This window comes from Lissotriton vulgaris, chromosome 5 (genome assembly GCF_964263255.1).
Source record: "Lissotriton vulgaris chromosome 5, aLisVul1.2, whole genome shotgun sequence".
Classification (NCBI taxonomy): domain Eukaryota; kingdom Metazoa; phylum Chordata; class Amphibia; order Caudata; family Salamandridae; genus Lissotriton; species Lissotriton vulgaris.
The window spans coordinates 1938918490-1938943783 of NC_141693.1; the positions used below are offsets into that span (position 1 = coordinate 1938918490).

Here is a 25294-nt window from a genome sequence, read left to right on the forward strand (position 1 = left end):
CTATCCCCTCTGCTTGCAAGTTCACCCCTTCAAGAATCCACCCTAGGATTTCATCAGACTTCTTCACAGACTTCTCTAGAAGCCTTTCTTCCTGAGTCGTTCACTGTCGTCTATGAGAGGTTTTGACGTCACTTCACCCCTATGCAACCCTGGTACTGGTAAACTCATTCCTGGGGCATCCAAAGGTAGGGTGGCTCTTCAACCTTCCGTCATTTAAAGGGTTCCGTCGCGTCCTCTGGGATGGGTCCTTTTTCTCTAAAACTGCAACTTTTACCTTGGGTTCCATGTGATAGTGATTGTGGTGTTTAAATAAACAGACTTATTTTTCATAAACACTGTGTGGTTATTTCTCATCTAATCTACACCGTTGATTAAATGTGGTAAAACAAGCTTCTTTACCCTCTTTCAAGATAAGCCTGCTCTCCATAGCTACCCCTTTTAAAGCTTTTAAGGTTATCAAAGACCACTATAATCACCACAAGGGTTACCTGGATTAGAGCAAGGTCCATCACTCTTTTAAGTGTGCACCATATACTAAGCTAGCCTCCTACAAACTGGTTCAGACATTTCAGATCGAGTACAGATTGAGTACAGGCCTGGGATCGCCTGAATGTTTTTCCACCTGACAGAGAATAGAATAAACTCCTAGTCCTTCCTGCAAATAAGACACTGGAATGATGGCTCCCTTTATTACGAGGCTTGAATTCTATCAATGAGGGCCTGACGTTTCACCCCACCCAGTGGACAAGAAGTGACTCGAGAAACATCTGTAGGGGGTTCCGAAAAACAATCTAGAACCCCTTTGCCACCACCTGAACCACCCAATGGTCATTCACTGTCTCCCAGACTTGGAAAAACAGAGAGATACTGTGAGAAGTTGGCCTGGTATATAATGCTCACTAATTCTAGTGATCACTTTGTACCATGCCAAGCAACCCTTATGATGATGGTTGTAATTCAACCTTGTAGACCAGTTATCCTAGTGGTAACGTGGACAAAGCAGTCTTAGGCTAAACTCTGAAAGGCATGTGAAGCCAGCTGTTATACCATACACAACCCCCTTGAATACCAAATGAAAGGGACACCACACAGATATATATTGAAAATATATATTGATTTATTTAACTATTAAAATCCCCTGGACTCTTTATGAGCACAGAAGCACAAGCGTTAAATCACAAGACAGTTTAAAATACACAAAAGTTGCACAATATGGATGAGCCCTAGGGGCCACCTAAACCATATACTAAGAAAGTGGTATAAGAGATACCTAGAGGAAAGTGAAGAGGCCTAGGGCCTTGGGAATCGCTGGAGCTATTCGAGACTGGAGTTAACTAAGTCGGGAAAGGCCCACGGGACTCGGGTGCAGTGTTCAAAGTGCACGCACTTCTCAATACAAAGTCTATGGTGCGTAAAAAGCACAAAGTTAGAAAGTTAGGAACCTTCCGAGTGACCTACGGAGCTGAAACTTAAAACACAGGCCCTTGGGATGTGTACCAGTGCAGGAGCACCGGCGGAGCTGAGTTACCTCACCCACAGGAAGCGGGTGCACAGGGTCGAAGTTGTGTCGGGTTTCGTCACGCTGGTCGATGGTGCTTGGAGCTGAAGAAGCTGCAGGCGGCTCGATGAGAAGAGTTCCGGTGGATCCAAGGGTGGATCGGAAGATGTGAAGACCTGAAAGCAGAGGGGACAGTGTTCAAAGTCACTAGCCAGTGACTACCGTGGAACCAGATTGGAACCAGGCGATGTCGGGTGCAAACAGGCGTTGTCGGGTAGCTTCTTTCTGCAGCCACGTGGATACCCGGGGTCGAGGACGTCCAGGAGTCGGTCACGAGCTGTCCCACGTAGGCTTCTCGCTGTTGGCGGTGTCGGCGACCTGATCGGAGCAAACAGGCCTTGGCAAATGCAAGCCACGCAGAAGTTGAAAGATGCTGTTCACTCGGACCAGCAAGGTCAGAGCGGGTGCTCCTTTTCACAGGAGCTTGGGTAGGTCTGGAGCAACCAGACCTGCTGTTTAAATCTTCGGGTTCGTCGCCAAGATGGCCGCTGACCACGTGGCTAGTGGCCGGGATGGCGCGTCGAGTGGCACAATGCAAAAGGGCCCCACGCAGATCGTGGAGATGCTGGAGGGCTGATCTTCGGTGCAAGGGCTGCTCGGTGGTGGGGGTTCTCAATCCCCAAAGCACAACGTCGAGGATGCCTCAGAAGCTGCGCAGTCAGCTTTTCGAGTGTCTTCCAAGAGGTCCGGTCCCACGTCGCTCGGTGCCTCCACGGGTCCCTTCTTTGCAGGGACTGTGGATCGGGCTCTGAGAAGTCTGGGAGTCTGGTTCTTGTCGGGCTCTGGGCTCGGTCTCCGGCGGGAGGCGGCGGCAAAGCAGACGTCGAGTTGCTGGTTGGTACCTGTGTTCACAGGGTGGCCACTCCTAGGCCACAAGGGAGATTCTCTTCAGTCTTCTGTGCAGCAGAATGTCGAAGTCCAGTCTTCTTCTTGTTTAAAGTTGATTTCGGGATGATCTGCTGTGCAATGGCACTGCTCCCCCTCTTATTCCCAATCTGGGGGTGGATCACCTACTAGGTCCCTCCTCTGGGAGGAACCAGGAAGGGGGGCGGTTACACCCCCTTTCCTTTGTCCAGCTCCGCGCCAGGACTGGGGCTGGAAGGCCCCAGAACCGGTTTGGACTGGCCTATGCACGGGGACACCTTGTGTGCCCCGGGCATGTCTGATTCTATTCAGCCCTGTCCTACCCAATACACAAAATCCTGTCTGGGGTGGTGCTCGCACCTCCCAAGGCAGGAAACCCTTTGTCCAGGCCACCATCTGCCGAGTTTCGGTCAGCAGCAGGAGGCCAGACTTGTGTCTGTGGTGGCAGCGTCCATTTTGTGAAGCTGAGGCTCTGTTTAACTTTAACCGGGGTTAAGGCTACACACATGTCGTGTCCCTCTAGAAGGGTGGAATGCTATCCCCGTCGCCAGAATTGGCGAGGGGATAGTATTCCAATTCGTATGACACCTTACTCGACATGTTTTGATAAAGCCAAACCAAAGATAGCATTTAACCGCGAGGATTATAATGCACTTAAGAGTATATGGTATGGCAATATCCCGGAACAGCTTAGGGAGTTGTTCCCGACAGCTGCAGACAGGCTCAGCTCATGCCAGAGCACCATCTCACATATTTGCTCTGGACCCCAAAAAAGCAGAAAACTACCGCCCCATCTCGCTCCTCCCGTGGGCTGCCAAATTGACTGAGGCTCATGTCAATACCATTCTTGCTAACCATCTCCATTCTGCAAACATTTTAGATCCTACGCAGAATGGTTTTAGGCCCGGTCACAGTACTGAGACTGCGCTCCTGTACATGGCTGAACACCTTCGTATGCTGGTGGATTCTGGTCATACGGCGGCACTTGTGCTTCTCGATCTAAGTGCCGCCTTTGACACTGTCTCCCATGACATCCTACTCCAACGTCTGGTTGAGGCTGGGGTGGACAAGTTGGCTCTTGATTGGTTCAGATCTTTTCTATCTGATCGCTCCTTCAGGGTCACTACTCCCCCCTTCGAATCCACACCACATGCGATTGCCCAGGGAGTTCCACAAGGATCGGCTTTAAGCCCCACCTTATTTAATCTTTATGTCCAGCCGCTAGCTGATGTCGCCATGCGTGGGAACCTTTCCATCGTGTCCTACGCAGATGACACTCAGCTGGCGGTTGCACTTAGTGGGGCTTCCGATCTCGAAGCAGCCAAGTTCCGCGAGGGACTTATATCCGTGGCCCAGTGGATGAATGACAATTTCCTGCAATTGAACGCTAAGAAAACCGAGGTGCTCATTGTGGGAAAACAAATTCATCTGTGGGGCGATAGCTGGTGGCCTCAAGAGCTCGGCTCCACTCCTACCCCCGTTACTGAAGTAAAAAACCTCGGGGTGTGGTTTGACTCCCAGTTGAGTTTTTCCACCCACACAAAAAAGACTGCTGCATCTTGTTTTGGGATTCTGCGTCAGCTTCGGTCCACTTTTAAATTTTTTGACGCTCCCACCCGCCAACTTATCGTGCAAGCCATGATCTTGTCCAAATTGGACTACGCCAACTCCCTTTTTCTTGGAGTCAACCAGGCTGAGCTCTCCCGCCTCCAACGTGTTCAGAACGCTGCCGCCAGGGCTCTGGTTGGCTTGCCCAAATTCTGCTCAGCTAGGAGAACTATCTATAACCTCCATTGGCTTCCAGTGGCACAGAGAATTAAATTTAAAACTTTGATTTTGACTTTTAAAATCCTTAAATTCTCTTCCCCTCCCATTCTCCAGCAACTCATCTCTCCCTATGTGCCTACTCGCACTCTGAGGTCCTCTGCTTTACATCTTGCCACAATTCCCCGCTTTAAGAGATCCAGGGCTGGCGGACGTTCCTTTCAAGTCCTTGCTGCTAAGCTATGGAATTCATTGCCTGTCCACATCCGGGCCATCGAGGGGCTCCTCGCTTTCAGGAAGGCGGTAAAAACCTTCCTTTTCCCCTTGGCACCCTAGTTCTGTTGTTGTTGTGTTTTCTTAGTTTCGGTCCCCTGGCTTTTGTCCTCGCGCCAGGACGCCCCTTTGCTGGGGCAGCTGCGCGCGTAATAAATCCAGTTAACATAACATAACATTTCCAAGCACTCTGCCTCCAGGATTGATGAGGCCTTCCATAGGAGTGGCTGATAGGAACATATGTGTCCAGTTTAGGGTTAGGCACAGACATACTGTACCTAAGTAAGAGGTGGTTACACCGACTTACCCCAGCTGAGTGATCAGCCAGTTGTGTCAAATATGGAGGCCAGGCCAGGGGTGGCACAATACGTGCTGCAGCCCCTGGTAGGCCTTGGATACACCTATGCCCTGGGCACCTAGGGTGCACTATTACAGGGGCTCATAAGGTGAACCAGTTCCAATTCGTAATGCACCTAAAGTGCATTGGCATCAATTTAGAGAGAGAACAGCAGGCTGTGGGTCTGATTAGCAGGCCCACAGCCACATTAAGTCAGAAACCAGTGAAGCAAAAAGCAAAAATTTGGGGTGACCATAGGATAGCAGACCCTACTCTCCTACATATACTACCTCCCACTTAATAGTCCAGCCCTTTCATATAGTCAGGCTTTAGGCGCGGCTGGTGAAGAGGAAGCTGGTTGCTGGAACCGGGATTTGCATTGGAAGGGGCACCCCAGCCACGCCCCTTACCACAAAAGGGCTGCATAGGTTTACCCTGGCGGCCTGTACCAAAAGCTCTCTTGTTACCAAAGAACTTAGGACGGGCAGCCTTTTCAGTGAGCCAGTAGCTTGTGATCTCCCGCTGAATTTTTTATCATGTCCTCTAAAGGAGGTCCAAACAATTTCATCCCAGAAAAATGAATTATCATTCGTAAACTTTTCTGAATGGCATGAGCCTTCCATAACCTTGACCACATCTGGCGTCTAGCCACTATGGGAGTAGATGCAGCTGCGTCCAAGAAGTAAAAGGAATGTCCAACAAGAGTCTGACCTGTTGCTTCGTCACAACCAAAGTAGAAGATATGTCCTTCCCCTGATCCATCAGCTCTGCAAGAGTTTGGAAGCTTTGCAAAGGGATTGAATCACATAAGATGAATAGGCAGCAGCTCACCTCTACATTCACCCTCTTATCAACAGGCTCTGCTAGTAAAGCGTCTTCTGATATGGTAGTACCTTGGGAGGCCAACCAGCCATCAAGGAATCTGTGGTATTGTAAAATCACAATAACACCACACAATACGTATAACTCAGGACATATGTTATGGCCATAGTCTTCTCCAGCTCCTGACAGCAACTGCCAGACATACAATCCCCACATATTCATCCTCCGTTCTATATTCCACATTCCATGAGACTGGAACATTGAATGTGTAATGTAGAGAGAAGATCAAATGACCGCAACATTTCACCCCTTAAACATTACAAAATACATAAACATTGAAAATAGTTATAATCTCAAGCAATAACAAAAAAAAAAAAAAAAAATACATGAGTCTCTCCAGCCAACCCTTTCTATAAGAGCATAAAAAATATAAAATGGTTGCTCATTATGTGTTGCGATATCTATCTGGTTTGACCACCACGCGTTTGCTTCTCCAAGGGATCAGCAACCTTCAACACACCTGAAGCAAGCACATGGAAAAATGGCCTGGGACAAGGGTACACATCAGCTCTTCCACAATCAGTCTTCCCACCAGAAGATGACACACTCAAGCCAGATGACATCACTGCCATCTCTCTGCTTTCACCATCACTACCCTGCTTTTGTTCCATCATTCATATTCTTTAAAGCAGACAGCATTCTTAGACATTACATCAACTCCTTCTGGAAACCTGAACATGGACTCTCCTTTAATATCATGATTAGGGTCTTTCACATGCACCCAGTTGCCAACTTTGATCACACTTCTCCCCCACTTGGGCTTGTTTCTGACATCATACCCATTTTTTATTTTGTTTTGATATGTTTCTACCCGGGTCAGTATAATCTTGTCTAATAATTGCGCTTGGTTAGATTTATGTTGAAATTCTCTCAACCATGCAGGACATAGTTTGGATGTTGGTACCCCTCCCTTAATGATTTCAAAGGGACGTACTCCTGTGGCTCGATTGGAACTTGACCAATGTGAGACCATACCATGCTTTCTACTGGTGCACTTAACCCAATTTTGCTTTGAACAGCCCACTGAATGCACTCCACCAACACGCGGTTCATTTTTTCTAAAAGGCCATTTGGTGATACAACGCTTTGCATTTGTGTTTTATTCACATTGCTCTGCAAAAATTCCTTAACTTCTTTCGATACAAATTGTACACCGTTATTGGATATGATTTAGTTAGCCCAACCTTCCCTCAAAAACGATTTCTTTAAGAATTTTTATAACTGCAACAGTGTTGAGCTTTTCTATGAAATCTAGTTCCCACCACTTACTGTAGTAATACACTATTGCTATAGGAAACCTAGATCTCCATGGTAAAGTGAGCCTATGAAGTCTATAGCCAGGTTTAACCTTGGCCCTTCAGGTAACACACATGGCTGGAGAGGCATACCCTCTGTTTTCATGTCTTCGTCACTATTGGCACAACCTTAGTGACAATTTCTGTGTCCATGCCTGGTCACAAATAACCTTCCCTTATCTTCCTTTCTGTGATTATTTGACCTAGGTGCCCTTCATGCCCACTCACAATTATAAATTTCCTTCAACCCACTGAGAGGAATAAATGTGTAACCATTTCAACAACCCATTCCTCTCTATGAAGAACTCATATGCCACCTTGATATACGCTTGTATCCTTACTGGCAAAACTTTCTCCCTGGGTTATCCCTCTTTCTTCACACTCTCCAAATCTTCATCCACCAACATTCCACTCGTCCTCTGGGAATACATTTCCTTGGCAGACATATGTTGTGGCCATCAAACATTCCTTATCATCTTCCTCACAATTCATAGAACTCTCTTCAGAACTGACTCTGGAGCGTGATAAATAATCTGCTCCGGTAAATCATATTCTAAACGTTTGGAGCTCAATCTGGACAATCTCTGAGTGTGGTCTCTTATAACAGTGCCTCCTAGTATATTTACCAATGGCTTGTAATCTGTTTTAAGAGAAAATCTCCTTCCCCATATTAAACTTGTAAAATGTTTCACAGCCCAACAACAGGCTAGCAATTCTCTCTATAACAGAATACTGTCTTATTTTCTTTCTATGACCTAGAGGCAAATCCCACAGTTACTTAATTTCTAGCGGTGCTCCTTTGAGTAAGCATAGCACCCAGTCCATTGTTACTTGCATCTACTCTTATAATACACTCCCTCGTGGGACTGAAAGGTGCCAAAACTCCTGCAGGCACAATGTCATTCTTGAGAGCAACAAATTCATCTTGACATGCGTCACTCCACTCTTTTCTTAAGTAGTTCCCTCAAATGTACAGTTTTTGCTGAGAATGTTCTGATGAACTCGACATAGAACTCACAAACTCCGAGAAATGATGACACATGTTCTTTGCTTTTGTGCTCAGGAGCTCTTGTTATTGCTTCCACCAAACCAAGTCTTGGTTCTACCCTTTTTTCAGAAAAGACATTGCCTAAATACTGTATGCTACTTTTGACAAACTCACATTTCTTCTTATTGGCTACTACTCCGAATTTCTGCAACCATTTTAATACCACCTGCATGAGTTTATTGTGACTGCTCAGATCTTTTTTCTGCCACCAGAATGTTGTCCTGGAATGTCACTTCCCATTTGACACTCTGGAGCACATTTAGTAGAACACAGTAGCAGCAGATGCCAATCCAAAAGGCATCTACTTGAATTAAAATGTGCCAACTGGTGATGCAAACGCTTTAAAGTGTATAAAGGACTCATTTAGTTCGATCTGATGCTAAGCAGATGCCAAGTCGATCTTGCTAAACACTTTGGCACCTGTAAACATGGTAATAATGTCATCTATACTAGGAAGTGGATGGGAATCTACCCAAATCCCCTTGTTCAACCAAAGAAACCTGAACTTTCCTCACTGGCCTTAGTGTCATTCCAAATAAACCCTGATGATACCACCCAAGTATGTTTAAACTCTTCCTGGCTATGTACATCTTCCCAAAAATGACTTTGGCCTTGAATTTTATGAGGCATACTAAATATACCATGAGCTCAATTTTCCTTCCATCATATGTTACTGAGTTTTGTCTTGCTGGAGCAATTTTCTGTCATCCCATGTTTGTTAAAACAACTCATCGATGACCATCGTCCTCCTTGCCCCCAAATCAATCAACAGGTTTAACACTTTTCCATCATACAAAGTATTCTCATATGGGTCTACGCAGTTGGTCTTTTCACCTTGCACTATCAATACCAAATTCCTTTCTTCACTATGCTCATCTTCTAGACCTTTGTTAGATTCACTGTCAGGAAACTAATTCACCTTGTCTTTATCCTTAACCGATTGACAAACCATGGCAAAGTGTCCAACCTTACTACAGGCCCTACATTTTACATCTTTAGCCGGACACGGGCAACCATTTGGCCCGTGCCTCGGATACCCACATCTGAAAAAAACATTTTTTTGAGTAATAAATCCTTCTTTACCCTCTTTTTTCTTTGTAAACTGTTTACCCTGCCCCTTCTGGTTAGAATTAGAATTCTCTTTAACTACAGACACCACACTCTGCTCTTTCTGTGTCAACTCTTTACATGGAAAGCGCTATGCTCTTCAGAACATCAATGGTTTTTCTGTGTGGGATTCTTCAAAGACAGTAACCTTTCCTGAACCTTTTTGTTCCAGCATATTACAACAATCTGATCCCGGATAAGCTGAGATGTGAAGCTCTCAAACTCACACTCTGCTGCTACTTGTGCCTATTTACAACTAAACCGACTGCACATCAAACTGCTTTTCATATTTTGTAACATATTTTTTAACAGCTAAATTATATTTGTTAATATCTTCTTCATTCTCAACCAATTTGTAAGGTAATAAATGCTTATAGAAGGATTGGCCCTCAAAATGTAAACTGTCGTCCAGCAAATATATTTTACGCTCAGGACAGTATCTGTTGCCTCCAATTGTCCAAAGGTATTTCTTAAAAGCTCTGTGGCAATTTGGCCATGATATTTGTGGGTCCCCTGGTATCTGCAGAAAAGGAGGTAGAGCACTGTATTTCGAACCAAAACGTATAGGGGTAAGGTTTTGAACCTGGAGTATGACTGTGAACCAGGATATGCAACACCTATACCCAACCTACCAAAACGGACCAAAATAAAAATAAACACTAGTGAAAAGTAGGCGGTAGATATATAAAAACAGAGTGTAAGGTTCTTGCTTCGCTGCAGCACATCTGTGAACCAAAACAAAATATTAATCTATATGAAAGCACATCAGATCCCCGTTTAGCTGGCACCCAATGGGCATGTCACAGTCCAAACAACGTTAAAGTGTGCATTTCACAGTTCATAAGATGCTCTACACTGCACTGTACTCAGTCACACTAGCGAAGTTTTTTTCCAGAGTCGTATGCTGCCAACATAATTGTGTGCGCACTGCTACGATCAGCCTGTGGAAAGATACCTGATCTTAATACCAATTATGATGCGCTGTAATAATGTTTGCATATCACACTTTTTAATAGCTGTATGTGCGCTCCACCTCTGGCATCCAGAGGAAATCACCTGATTTTAATGGTTCGTGTGATGTGCTGTAATACTGTGTGTACATCACAGTGTACAGTAGTACTGCTTCTCCCAAATATTACTCCTTCCGATTGTGTGCGTTTAACAGTATGAACACAAGGCTGCTTGCAAAGCTCCTTGGTTTCCTGCAAACGTGCGCTGCGTGTGAAGACATCTCCACCCCTCACTGAGCCAGACAAAACAATCACCGCTAGCCGCTGGAATAGATGCTAGTGATACACTGCACAGGGACTGTGATGCATGAGTAAGCGGATGACAGCGGGTGCGCCTGTGATAGGTATAACCGAACTGGGCCTGTCCTGCTAATCGAATATTCATGCCAACCACAACAAACACTACTTAAAGTCTGTGTGTCTCGAGCCTCAAAACCTGTGCTCATGCAGAGATGTTTAAATTGTTTGTGGAACTCACTGACAGTCACCCTGCTTGCCTCAATACACTCTACCACACAACCACTGTCGTGGTTCCGCACCTGCTAGGGTGGAACTGTTCCGCAACACAAACCTAAAAGGCCATCTTTAGCGTAGACAACACGCTGCGTACACATGGATTCTTCACTGTGGCCAAGTTGTCACCAAAACTATGGTAGTGTGAAATCGCAATAACATCACACGATATGTATAACTTGGAGATACGTGTATTGGCCATAGTCTTCTCCAGCTCCTGGCAGCAACTGCCAGACATAGAATCCACACATAATCATCCTCTGTTCTACATTCGAAATTTCATGGGGCTGGAAACTAGAATGTGGAATGTAGAGAGAAGATCACTTCACCACTGAATCCACCTTAATGGATGCCGGATACATGTCCGCAAAGTCTTGCAACAGATATCGTTTGGCCTAGAACAAGGAAAACCATGTTTGTCCACATCCTTCCATTCATTCTCCTGGTGCAGCGCGGCTCCAAAAATTCTTCACAAACCACCACAAATAAACCCACGGAATCCCTTAAATCATCTTGCAATTTGGGCCCATCGCTCTAATCATCCATCCATATACACATTTAATCCATTCCGAGGATTCAGTATGGGTTCAATAAGGGAGTCACGGTTCTGTAGTGGAGGGCCTAAACTATACTTTATACATTATTTACAACTGCAGTTTTATTTCTAAGAACCATGGCCTTCATTTAAAATAAGAAAAATAATATCACCCCACTATTCATATTTTAGATTTGGATCTGCTAGTAAAGTTGACAGAAGGAAGGATCAAGACCAGCTTAATTCTTCATTTATCTAATTTTTATTTTATCAATATTTTAATTTTCTTGCATGATCTCTATGTTTTATAAAACTAAAGAAATAACTCAACTTTGCAATGCAATCCTGAAAGAAAAGGTTACATTTTCAATAACATTAATTTATTAACAATGACAGCGGAGAGAAAATAAGACTGTGAAATATTACCCAAATGAAGAGACGAAGACATCAGTACAGAATGCAATAATCCCAAATGGAAACCTCTCTGCCTCTCTTTCCCACTCTGGATGTCGCACCCATTAAAATGTTAAAGTCAAAAAGGAACATTTTCTAAGTCCCTGTGCCTCAAATGAAAAATTGCGCAGACTGACAGAATCTCGGGGTGCAAAAATCAAATTTAAAAGCAAGCTCTTTTCAATGTCCCAAACGTCCTTTTTTATAACCTTTTTCACTAACTTATCTATCTAAATTATTAACTCTTAAGTTCTGTAATGCCTGTGATTGGTCAATTTGGAGTCGGATGAGCATAACCTCATCATTCCTTATTCACATTTCTTGCAAGTCATCATCACGTTGCTGTAACTGGGGTGTCTTTGTGTAAAGTATGACTTCCTTCGAAGTGTCCTTTAAATTGTTATTCGTCTCCTCTTTCCCATGGGTAGGATTTTCGCCTCGCTGTCATCTTTGGCTTAGGCCCCATAAAATGGCCAAAAATTATGCATAGTTTGACTTACAAATCTTCATGTTTTATGCCAAAAATAAACAGACAAAAACACATTCATGCAGTTTTTCTTCAAGTTTATAACATATGCGTACATTTTAAAATACAATATTCAACAAATTATTAGATTATTTGCTTATGCAATACATGCAAATTAGTATCCCACGTGTATTGGTGTATGCAATTTACTCTAGGTTGGTTAATTTTCAAAACCACACATTTAGTACTTGTCAGTGTTATGGAGTGTTAACTTTGCAAGGGGTATACAAATGTTTTTTTCCACCTTGCTCCATCACTCTGACACCTTTTTTAAAGAAGAATAGTTCGGCAAGGATTCAGGTTCCTTATGTTGGTACTGAGTGAAAAGAATCCTCACTTTCCTCAGGCAACACCACATCAGTGAACACTAAATTCCAGCGAATATGCTTAAGGACCTCCTTCCACTCAGCACGCTGCACATATCAACCTTTCAACTCAGCATCTTCCTCTGAGTTAGAATCTGCTTTAGCCATAGCATCCAAATGAGGTTTCTTTGCTGCAGGAACAGGTTCGCTTTGCCTAGAAGCAGCTGCTACCGCTGCCTGAATCATCTGCTGGATAGCAAACAAGGAAGGGATCGCCTCAGGAACCCCTGGTTCTTCCATATTGTAGGTCTCCTTCTCCGATTTCCCACCGGTCTCCATCATGCAATCATCAAAAATCATGACAAAAGCAGCAAAATACTCCTGCTTAAACAGTTGTCTTGCAACATAACATATGATGGGTTCAAAGCGACATCATTGCCAAGCAACCACCGCACAATGCCTTGCGGCTTCTGCTGCAACGTTAATAGGGCCTACAGAAGCGTGTACATTCAGAGCATTCAATAAAACACCAACCACACTCCCTAAGCACACTCTCAGATTGCTAAGAATAAGCCTGGATGTCCTCCCTCCAGCTGAGCACGATACAGGCAACACAACGCCCCATGACCGCCCCAAGGAAAACAAAAGGAAATCTTTGAGAGCACTCCCCAAAGCCTTGCTAAAGCCCAGGTAACAGGGAGCGCATTATGGGGACAATCTAAAGCCTACAAAAATTAAAAACAAGGCAATACAGTTATAAAAAGAACTGCCCCCAATTTATAACAAGGCCTGAGTATGCTAAGGCAATACCCCAACAGTGCGGGACACATGAGTCTGCTAAAGCAGGACCTCACTCCCCCTTACCTGCAAAACATGAAAGACGCACTCAAAAGTTAATTGCAGAAACTAGAAAAACAAGTGGAGTTTATGGGTGTACTTCTTTTTTATAGGGTAAATGAGGAAGATGAAGTCATCCATATTGGAGGGATAGAGAACTAGTGTGCTAACTTATTCTTGGAAATTTTGGTAGGGAGATAGAATAAAGCTCTTTCTGTTATTACTGTGGTGAGGAAGATGGACGAGGAGCTAATGGTGAGCAGCTTGGCATGAGATACAAAGGGTTTAAACCAAACTCTGAGGCTGCCTGCGGCGCACGCACTGTGCCCATTCAAATTGGTGGCCACCTTAGTGCCACATTAGGCACATCACCACATTCGAGTCGTGGGGACCCCCGGGGAGTCCCAAAAAAGCCTGGCCCCACATCACTTCCGGCACCCAGAGGGTCGGGCGAGGTACTTATACCTGCCCCGGCCCATCTGGCCTCCCTCTTTGTTCCTCCTGGTCACGCCGTCTGCCGAGTCACGTTGAGTTCCTGGATCCGAAATAGGGCTCTTCGTTTGGTTGTTTTGAGTTCGGGCCTTTTGGGCCTGGTGTTCTTCTAACCCCAATTCCTATATCTTAGGGGGCGGTTACTCGACCTTCAGTCTAGCTCAATAGTGTGGTTAGAGATCGAGGGAGCAAAGGTGCAACAGAGTAGGGGGGCCCGCGTTTAGTATATTGCGAGTTTCTGTGCAGGCCTCAAACTGGCTTGGAATTATAGGGCCCACTCAGGGCAGGAACGGGCCTGGCCACAAAATGGTTGTGCGGTTGCGGCGGGCGAGGGTGTGTGTGTTCTGTTTACACTGCCCTAGATTCACAGCAGCCGCTGGGGGAGGTTGCCTATATCGGCACTATGTAGGATTAGAAAGAACCAGAAAGAGTAGTTTGAATTAATTTACAAAGGGCGTAACATAACTTCATAAGTGCTAGAGTGAAAGAGACAGGAAAAGCAGCTTGGGAAAAGTTACAAAGGGAAGAACACAGGGGCATAGGATCTAGAGAGAGACTAGAAAGCAGCTTACATGAATTACAAACGGAGTAACAAAACTCTCTAGGAGCTGGAGAAAAGGCATGCACGATGTGTATGTCTACGTCACTGGAGACAAAGGCACGAAAAGCAGCATGAGTTACAGTGAGTGGAACAAAAATCCATAGGAGCTAGAGAGAAACCGGAAGAGCAGCTTAGCATGAGTTGCAATGGGTGCAAACATTCTCCTTTAGAGCTAGGTGAGACAGAAAGAGAAACTTGGCATGAGCTACAAAGGGCGGAACAAACATCCGTCAGAGCTAGAGACAGAGAGGGATGGAAAGAGCAGCTTGGCATGAGTTACAAAGGGAAGAACAACTCCATTGCAGCTAGAAACAGACTGGAGGGAGGGTGAGGAGGGAGAGAGAGAGAGCAGCTTGGCTTGAGTTACAAGGGTGGGACAAAACTGCATAGGAACTACAGAGAAACCGGTAGAGCAGCTTCCAGCTTGCCATGAGTTAGTAAGGGCGAAAAAACGTAGGGGAATATTAACGCCACTAGGGTCTTAACCTGAATATCCAACTCCCATTGGATATACAGGTTAAGAAGTGGTCTGAGCAGGTGTTAGTTTTCAGCGATATTAGTGCTTAGCGCAAATTTTTTCATCGCTACGCCTCCGTTGATAATAGGCAATAGCGATGTTAGCGACTATGTCAGTCGCTAGCAGGTTGGGTACGCCCACTTTGCATGTCATTAGCGATAAATATCGCTGACATGCAAAGCGGACCGCAAACCTAAAAGCTATCGCTAACTGATGTTAGCGACAGTTTCCTAATAGGGCGATGAAATTATCGCCACTCTGCGCCCGAAAACGGCGGCAAAAGCAGCGATAATTTCATATCGCCCGCCTTGCTAATATGCCCCTTAGAAACAGAGAGTGTGAGAGAGAGAAAGCAGCCCTCGAATAAGTTACAAAGGGAAGAAATATACACTGTTGGAGTTAGAGCAAGTGACAGGTTGAGCGGCTTGGCCTGAGTTACAAAGGGAGGAACAAAAAACTCTGTAAGAGTGAGAGAGAGAAATAGAGGGAGAAAGAAAGAGATAGAGAGACAGAAGCTTAGCATGACTTACAAAGAGAAGAACAGTACACTGTAGGAGTTAGAGCAAGAGACAGGTTGAGTGGCTTGAAATGAATTTCAAAGGGCAGAACAAACCGTCCTAGGAGCTAAAGAGAGGCAGGAAGAGTCGCTTGAGTTACAAAAGGGAGGAACAAAAAGCCTTAGGAGCTCAACAGAGACAGGAAGAGCAGCTTGGCATAAGTTACAAAGGAAGGAACAAAAACCTTTGCAAGACTGAGAGAGAGAGAGAGAGAGAATGAAAGAAAGAGAGCGAGAGAAGCTTGGCATGAGTTACAAAGAGAAGAAAAATACTCTAGGAGTTAGACCAAGAGACAGGTAGAGCGGCTTGGCATGAGTAAGAAAGGCCAGAACAAAAATCCCTAAAAGCTAGAGAGAGACAGGAAGGGCAGTTACAAAGGTCAGAATAAACTTCAAAGGTGCTACAGAAAGAGAAAGACTGGAAAAGCAGCTTGTCCTTAGTTACAAAGAACAAAAATCTGGAGGCGCTAAAGACAGACAGGAAGAGTAGCCTGGCAGGAGTTAGCAAGGGTGGAACAAAACTCCATAATGAGATAGAGAAGAGACAGGAAGGGCAGCTTGTTGTGAGTTAGTAAAGGCGCAACAAAGCTATAAAAAGAGATAAAGAGAGGAACAGAACTCTGTAAAACCTAGAGATTGACTGAGACAGAGGGAGAGAGAGAGAGAGAGAGAGAGAGAGAGAAAAGCTTGGCATGAGTTATAGAGGGCGCACAAAATTCTGTGGGAGCTGGAGAGAGGCAGGAAGAGCAGCTTGACCGACACTACTCTTCACAGCAAAGCGACATGAAGGTGTAGTTCTTGGTTATATCAGAGGGGTTGATCACACTCCGGTTGTGTTGTGTGGAGGCCTTGGTGGTTCAGGACAGCTCGTACTCTTTGCTTCTTCTTCAGATATAACAGGACTGGGTGTAGGGACACAGAGGGATGGGGAGAGAGACACAGAGGGATGGAGAGAGAGACACAGAGGGATGGGGAGAGAGAAAGAGACAGGCATGAGGAGTGAGACTGAGGGATGAAGAGCGAGACAGAGGATTAGAGAGAGATAGAGGGATGGGGAGAAAGAAAGAGACAGAGGCATGAGGAGAGAGAGACTGAGGGATAGGGAGAGAGACAGAGGAATAGGGAGAAAGAGAGAGGGATGGGGAGGGAGAAAGAGACAGAGGCATGAGGAGAGAGAGAGACTGAGGAATGGGGATAGAGATAGAGTGATAGGGAAAGAGAAAGAAACAGAGGCATGAGGAGAGAGACTGAGGGATTGTGGGAGATATAGAGGAATAGGATGAGAGGGATGGGGAGAGAGAAAGAGACAGAGGCATGAGGAGAGAGAGACTGAGGGATAGGGAGAGAGACAGAGGAATAGGGAGAGAGATAGAGGGATGGGGAGAGAGAAAGAGACAGAGGCATGAGGAGAGAGAGCGAGAGAGACTGAGGGATGGGGAGATAGAGGAATGGGGATGGAGATAGAGAGATAGGGAGAGAGGAAGAGACAGAGGTATGGGGATAGAGACACAGAGGGATGGTGGGAGAGACAGATGGCTAGGGAGAGGAGACTGAGGGATGGGGAGAGAAAGAGACAGAAGGATGGGGAGAGGAGACTAAGAGGTGGGGGAGAGACTGAGGGATGTGGAGAGGGACACAGAGGAATGGGGAGAGAGAGAGACTGAGGGATGCTGAAGGATAGACTAAGGGATGGGTAGAGAGACAGAGGAATGGGGATAGAGATAGAGAGACAGAGGGATGGGGGAGAACAGGGGGAAGGGAAGAGGGACACAGAGGGATGGGGAGAGAGACAGATGGCTAGGGAGAGGAGACTGGGGAATGGGGAGAGAAAGAGACAGAAGGATGGGGAGAGGAGACTAAGAGGTGGGGGAGAGACTGAGGGATGTGGAGAGGGAGACAGAGGGATGGGGATAGAGACTGAGGGATGGGGAGAAAGATACAGAGGGATGGGGAGAGAGAGACTGAGGGATGCTGAGGGATAGACTAAGGGGTGGGTAGAGAGACAGCGGGATGGGGACAGAGAAACAGAGGTATGGAGAGAGAGACTCAGAGGGATGGGGAAAGGCAGACAGGATGGTTGGGGAGAGAGACACAGAGGGATGGGGAGAGCCAGAGGGATGAGTAGGGGACACAGGGGGATGGGGGGACCCAGGCGCTGGTTGATCAACAATGGCTGCTGAATTTGTTTTGAATGGGCACATAGACGCCCTGGGTGTTGTTTTGGTTGCTTTACGCTATAAAACCATTAATAGGTTTTTGGGGGGAAAAAACAGAAAGGAAGAATAAAGTTGGCAGGAAAGGTGCAAAGAAAGAAGGAAAGGTAAAATAAAGAAGGGAAGATGGCAAAAAAGATGGGCTGAAAAAAATTTAAGATATTCGGAACGAAAAAATATAGAAAGGAAAGAAGGAAGGAATGATTGCTAGGAAGGAAAGAAAGAAAAGAAAGACATAAAGAAAGAAGAGAAAAGCAAGAATGATGGAAAGAAAGGGGAAAGAGAAAATAAGGAGAAAGAAGATGAAGAGAAAGAAGTAACAAGCATTTGCAATGCATTAGGTCTTGCATTTACACAAGTTTAAGCTATTGGCATTGTAAATTACAATGTTTATTATTTTTGTTTTTTAAAACATAAATAAAAGGCTTTGTAAATTACAATGCCAATAGCTTAAACTCGCATAAATGCGAGACCTATTGCATTGCAAATGCTTGTTAAAACTTCAGCACGGCAAGACCCGGCTCATTTAAATTCCTTGTTTGCGTACCAAACCTGCCCATGGGGATGTCAACACGCATCCCTTAAACGTGATTTTAAAAACGTTCTAACTTCAAGTAAAAATTTAATTAAAAAAAAAAAGTTGCTGATAGTTTAAAGAATAAAAGCTTTATAGCGTTGTGCGTTCTATCACATTTTTTATTTTGTCTTCCATTATATTCCCTAAGTGCTAGTCCAGTCATGAAAAAGTGTCGACGTCGACGCTCAAGTACACTTTCATTCAGAAACGATGAGCGGCGACTTTGTGAATGACGTCGATCAGGAATACGCAATCTGATGAACGAAACATTCCCAAAACCTCCTCCTACTCTTAGCACCTTAAACCTAGAAGAGGTGACGCTGCCCTACCTCTCCTTCCCGTTCACAACCCTGGCTATGCACACAACTACATTTTCAGGGGTTGAATAACCTCCAGTGCGCATGTGCGGAAAAACCAAAACAAGGAAGTCTGTGAGCGTGTGGCACCTCCAGGAACAGAAAGAGAAGTGGCTGTGGTTGAAGCGTGGAGACGGGCATACGTCACTAGGGCAACCAGCTTTTATTACAATAACGAAAATGTGGGGAGGAGAAGGGGAGGATTGAGAGGGACTTCTCGTGTGGTGGCAGTAATTGAAGCCTGCTGATGTTTCCCGGCACATGGGGCTGCCTCCAACGGGATCAGAGGAGACAGTCAAGAGGCTTGACTCGCATGCGCTCACAGTGCAGGGTTAGGACTTGTAAGTGAAGTCATTTCGTTTTGTGGCAGAAAGATGGCGGTTACCTTGACCCTCAGCGCAGAGAGCCTAAGGGAGGGAAGTGCGGGCAGGTGGACAAAAGGGCACGAACGGGAGTGTGGGTGGGGGACAGGGGGGCCGAGAAGGACAGACTGCGGGAGGGGGAGGCAGGGGAACAAAATAGTGTTTGAAGTAAAGTGGCCAGTAGCCATGGTAGGATACAAATGACAACATGGTCATCATGAGGTGGGACTAACAAGCCTAAAACCTGAATGTAGGAAATAAGCCAATAAAAAATATGGGCGGAGCTTCCACGCCATAGTGTATACTGCATACCTCGCAAAGCGATCAGCACATGTGCGCTGCAACGTTAGGCGAGACCTAAAGAAAGAAGGCAAGGTAAAATAAAGCAAGGAGAGACAGAAGAAGGAAAGAAACAAAGAAAGAAGGAAGGAAGGAAACTAAGAAAGAAGAAATAAGGATGAATGAAATAAATGTAAATGTAAATGTACATGTATTTATATAGCGCAAATCACCCACACCGCAGGCATCTAAGCGCTTGCTTAGGGAACCCGTCCTGGTATTCCCCTGTGGGATAGCCCCAGCAGGGTATCCACAAGGTGAAAGCCAGGCATCCCGCCGCAAGGGGCCATTGTGGAGATTAAGCAAGCTATTGCCCAGAGTCGCAGAGTGTGAACCTGTGAGTCGAGTAGGCACCGGAGCGAGAATTATCGAGTCCGTGGAATTATTGAGCCCAAACCTCGTCGAGGCAGGGAATTGAACCCTGGTCCAGGGCCGATCTCAGCTTCCGGGTCTGCCGCCTCTAACCCCTGAGCCACACTTCTCCACTCAAAGCAAAAGACAGTGTTCTAAATGCTACAAATTAAACACAATAAAGGCTGATTTCACTTCTTATGCGATGTTTACTAACGAACCATTGGTTAAAGTAAGTCCAGAATAAATGTGTTCTGAAAAATTGTCCGCTTCTGAATTCACATGTATCATTTGGATCATCTGGGTTTTGTAATTCATACATAGTAGACAGAGAATAACTTAATGTAGAACAGCTTCAAATAGACACAATCTGTTATGCTGTGAAATCCCAGCAGTCATATAAACAAAGGACACTCCAAAAGGATTTTACTACAGCACTGGCAGGAGACAGGAACTGATAAAGTGTGGAATGTGGCCTGTATTTACATCTGGTAGAAAAGATCCTACATTCACCTCGGGGTCTAAACACAAAGGCAACAATAAAATAACTATAAATTAAAAACAAAAAATACTGGCGCTGAAGTGAAGTACCTTGTGTGTGTACGTGCTCCATGAAAGAGCAAAATGTAGTCACTCAAAGTGAAGTTTACCAGTGGCAGAAAATAGGCTGACCCCATGCTGTAGTGGGTGAAAGCAAACTGTGAATGGCACAACAACAGACCAATGAATGAAGAGATGTGGCTGAAAGCCATTGTAAGTAAGTATAATATACCAATAGTTTTAGTAAAATCGAAAGGTTTTTGGCTAGTGCCAATCCGAAAATGACACAGTTGCACACTAAAACAGTTTCAGGGTGGTTATGGTTATTTTCTATTTGACTTCGATATTAAATTTAATCTTTTGTATTTTCTTTCCAGCCCGGTCTGGTAACTATACTGACTCTCAGATGGAAACATTTCAAACCAACTCCCGTTGCCTGTCCCTACCCGTCCTGTATGAGCATGAAGTTTCCGAGCCACATGAGGAAGAGGGTAAGTCAAATACTATACTAATGTCTTTACTCATGTAGGTGATAGGTTAGTGCCTCCTTAGACCAAAAGTCTAACTTTACTATTAGTAACTTACCTTGTTGTTACTAGTAAAGTTAGACTTTTGGTCTAAGTTTACTTTTGTGCATACTGAAAAGTAGCAAACGTACACAAAAGTGTGAGTTTGCCTTTGTGAATTGGGCACTTAATGAGGTAGATCTCAGTTTTCTCCCCATTATGAATAATAACTGGGATCAGCAGACCACCATGTCTGTGATTGCTTTTTGATAAAACTATTTTTTTTTTCAAATGTGGCTAATTTTCCTTTAAGAAATACTGGATGTGTTTAAAAAAAAAAAGTAAAAGTTAAATTTTTTAGGAGTAGGCAGTGGTTCCTGGGACCACTGCCTACTGTTCTTAAAAATTATTGTGTTAAACATTCTCAAACGGGAAGGGATTTCCATGGGATACCATTTTTGAAGAGTAGGCACTGATCCGTGGGACCACTGCCTGTTCTTAAAAAATGTTCAGTTAAACATTCTCAAGTAACCCCTTCCCATTTGCAGACGGTTTGCACAACCTTTCAGTAGTCGATAAAACATTAAAACATACCACTGCGATGCAGTATTTGGAAAGGAGACCATAAAAACCCTCCCTTCCAAATACCAAATTGGAAAACCAAATTGCAATTTGATAACAAGTTGCCGTACTTCGATTTGCCCTTTGTACATTTCAAAAAGCTTTTTTGCGGTTGCAAACAGCCCAGTTCGCCGAATCATGTTGTTTGTGACCTCCAAAAAAGATTTGTATATCTAGTGGCGAAGAGTACAGTGGTGCAGGGTAGAGTGCAGTGGCATAGAGTGCAGTTGAGTAGAGCCACCCATTGTAGGAGCTGTCCAACCACCTAAGAGGTCATGTACGGCATAACTTCCACGTTAAATGGGAGGGTTTCTGGAAAGAAGAATTGAGGGGAAGAAGATAGGGATTCTAGCCCCAGTCCAGCCTTGACAGCTGTGCTTAAAGCTGTGTTGGAAGCTGTTGTCAATTTTGTGGTACACACTGTGCTTGCAGCTATTGTTGTACCTGTGATTGCTACTGTGGTGGTGGCAGCTGGTTGGCTATTGCTGTGGCTCCTCTTGCTGCTTCTTTAGTCTCTGCTGGGAAGAAAGCTATTGTTTTTATATTTTGTTTTTTAGTTTTCCACATTACAGCAGATCGCAATTGTGAACTTTGTACATATATTATATTGCGCATATGAAAAACTCTTCCAATGACATTGATGTTAAACAACCTTGCATATGACATCAGGAGAAAGACAGAAAATAAAACTAGAGCAAGAAACTCAAGATTTTTCCTGAATTTATCACTTACATTATATTCCGATGTTGCGATTTTACACTGTTGTGTGTTTATCTAGGTTCCTGATCGATACTGTGACCTTATGCCCCTATTCGGCTATAAATCCATTTGTTCCCTATATTGGCATAACCGTTCAAGTGCGATTTTCTGAAAAGTCATCTCTGGCCTCACACGAACAGAGCCACATTCCAGCATAGTTCCCTCTGCCACTTCCTTTGCGACCAATTAGTGCAATGACAGAGCAGTAGTCACTATCTGATATTCCTAGATAACACTCAGAGTTCTTCAACAAGATAAAAACTCAGCAAACCTGGAAATCCCCGCTTGCTATGTTTTGATTAGTAATGGAACTCTAATGAGCAACTGATAACTATCACTTCCTAGTGACATCTTTAATTGACGTCTTATGTCCAGCAAACTTGCGTCAAACCCGGCACCTATCAGGTATAAATATTACCAACGTTGCCTTAAGCAATGCCTGTTGTACGAGCTACTGAAGCCAGCTGCCTGCACGACCCCGTGTTGGTAAATCTAGCACTCTGTCGCTGCAGCCTGCTATCCTGTGGTGGTGAAGCTGCTGATACCATTATCGCCGCTAAAGCGCGACCTATGGTGCAGTACGCTTAAGGAGCTGAACAGCCGTCCCTCTGCGAAGACATCCAGCAGATTCCAGCTGCCCGCGGACGCTGTCCCCCCTCCTTCCTCGACGCGCTGAAGAGAAGCCGCTGCCTTTCTCGTGCAGAGAAATCCAGTCCCGGCGCTTCCGGTTTACCCTCGCGGGTGACTGGGATATCGAGAGAGACCCCTGAAGGAGATACCAATCCTCCATCATTCTATTCAGAGGTATGGTGTTGACTAAACCCGTAGACGAGAATTCTTGAAACAAACCTTGGCAAAACCAACTTAACTTAAAGCTACTTACTTACTCCCCTTTCACGTGTTAGGCTTAGGTCAGGCACACTGGGGTAGGCTTAGTTAGAAGCACCAGTTGAGTATGTTAGCCTAATGTATATATGACTGTATATATGTTTTATTACTTTTAAACCATTGTATGGCTAAGAAACCATATCAATGCTTTTACAGTTCTATTTCGCAATACTTATCTTACTGTACGTACTTTTTATAATAACAATTATTGCAATTGTGGCAATACATTTCTCTTGTACGAGAAGAAAGACTGTTCAATAAATGTTAACCCTTTATTGATAAACGTCCGTCTCTCTATTCTCTACATATCGTGAAAGTAAACTGCACTAGACTGACTGAGTGAAATACATGTCTATTGTTTCACACGACCCTAGAGATTGACTCTTGATCTGAGGAGCAAAGTTGTCATGTTGCACGGTTGTTGGAAAGCTGAATCCCTTCTTGTCTGTGCCAAGGAAGCTGATCACTTCCTATGCAGAGAAGAAAGTTTCCAGTGACCTCTGAGCTAGTTGGCAACACAACCCAATTAAGTTTAGCATAGTCAGTGGAGGCCTGGAATATCCGCAGTTCCACGTCGATACTACTGTTTATGTTATTCCAATGCGCAGGGCCTAGTGGGAAACTAGGAACTACACTACAACACAGTGTCAATCACCTCTGCCTCATCTACTGCTGTATTTGCAGCCAGAGCAATATATGTTTGATATAGCCCCTTATACTTTGGTGTCTCCTCTTCACCGGCATCAACTTACTGTATCTGATATAATGTTACAAAATGTTAAATCTCAGTGCCACTCTTCAGTTGTTGCCAATGGACCTTTACAACATCACATTGCTATATGTCGTTTTGCTAGCACCACTGCCATGACAGTGAACCTTCTCAGCCGGAAAAGTACTGTGACAACAAATGATGGACGGAATGCTGAATTAATCAAACATTCACCTCCAGTCAAGAGATATGGGTAAATCCAATGTGCTTTCGCTTACTCCGCCACCCCAGTTTGGTCCCACCCATACAGTCCAGCCCGAACAGCCAAGCCGGGTCCTCCCTGGACCAGAAACAAGCATCCTGGGACAGGTTTCGGGGTGACATCCTTCATCAGCCAGGCTAGTTTCCCAGTAACATCCCAGGTAACATGTTGAAAGTTTGCCACCTCCGCAGTACATCTAGAACAGCCTGGGGTACTCCGCAATACATACCAATGGAGTCTGACAGGGCTGTAGTAATATCTTTTTATGTATTTTAACTGTATTATCTTGTGTCGACCATTCAGTGATGTAGTGTTTATTGCTGAGCAACAGTATCTCCATTGTTTGTTTGTTATTGTTTGCTGTCATTCTTCCGGGATGGCCTGCTAGCAGAGTCTCTGCTTTCCCGGTCCAACACAGCTCACACAGTTTGATTGGAGGGAAGCTGACACACCCCCAGGCCTAACCTGCTTCACTTCCGGTCCAGAACCCGGAACACAGCCTTTCCCCGCGCCCGGCCAGCTACTTAGTTCTATGCTGGGCCAGACGCGCGCAGCAGGTGCGCTGCCGGTCCAATGCAGGCGTGCCCAAAGCAAGCCCGTCTGCGCCCGTCCGCGCCAAGTTCGCGACAAGGGCAGGAAATGCTGTCCAAAAATGCCTAATATTTATGTACTCTTTTGCAAAACTAAAAGCTCTAAACATGGGGGGGTTATGTAGATATCTGATGGCACCAGAGAAGCTAAAAGAGGCATGTTCATGCCTCCACTGCAAATTAGAAATCCAGATTGCAGGTAATACTTTCAAGCAAGTCGCGCTCACTAACATGGCCCAACTAAAAGGGGGATTAATCAATGCCCGCTCAATGAGCAAACACTGCCAAGACATCAGAGATCTTCTAACAGAGCAACAGTTAGACTTCCTATTCATTACCAAGACATGGCTGAAAGAATGGTGCAACCCAGATATTGCGGTATCACTGCCACCATTCAACACGATTTGTAGGAAAGACAGAGGGGACCCCAGAGGAGGAGGTCTTGCCATCATCCTTCGAGACACACTATGCCAACTTTGAATTAGATACACTCAAGGAAGCAGAAAGTCTTGGTTTCTGCATCTCGCTCAACGCTTCGATGTCCTTCTCAGGAGCCCTTATTTACCGCCCACCGGGCCACATTTCGACCTTCACTGAGTCACTAGGAGACACCCTCAGCCACCTCCTACTGAGATATGCCGATTTCACCTTACTAGGAGATTTTAACATGCAACTTGAAGACAAAAGAGAGCAAGGAGTACACAATTTCCTCCAAATAACAGAAATACTAGGACTGACCCAAATGGTG

The 25294-nt window shown here is 44.9% G+C and overlaps 1 protein-coding gene across 1 annotated transcript in view; it reads left to right on the top strand.

The window, feature by feature from the left end:
• LOC147717809 (uncharacterized) overlaps positions 1–25294 on the top strand; it is a 299575-nt gene that overhangs the window by 160729 nt on the left and 113552 nt on the right. The window contains exon 10 of the mRNA XM_086924596.1: positions 20589–20702. Coding sequence (XP_086780722.1) covers positions 20589–20702 — 114 coding nt within the window. The remainder of the gene's footprint in view (positions 1–20588; positions 20703–25294) is intronic.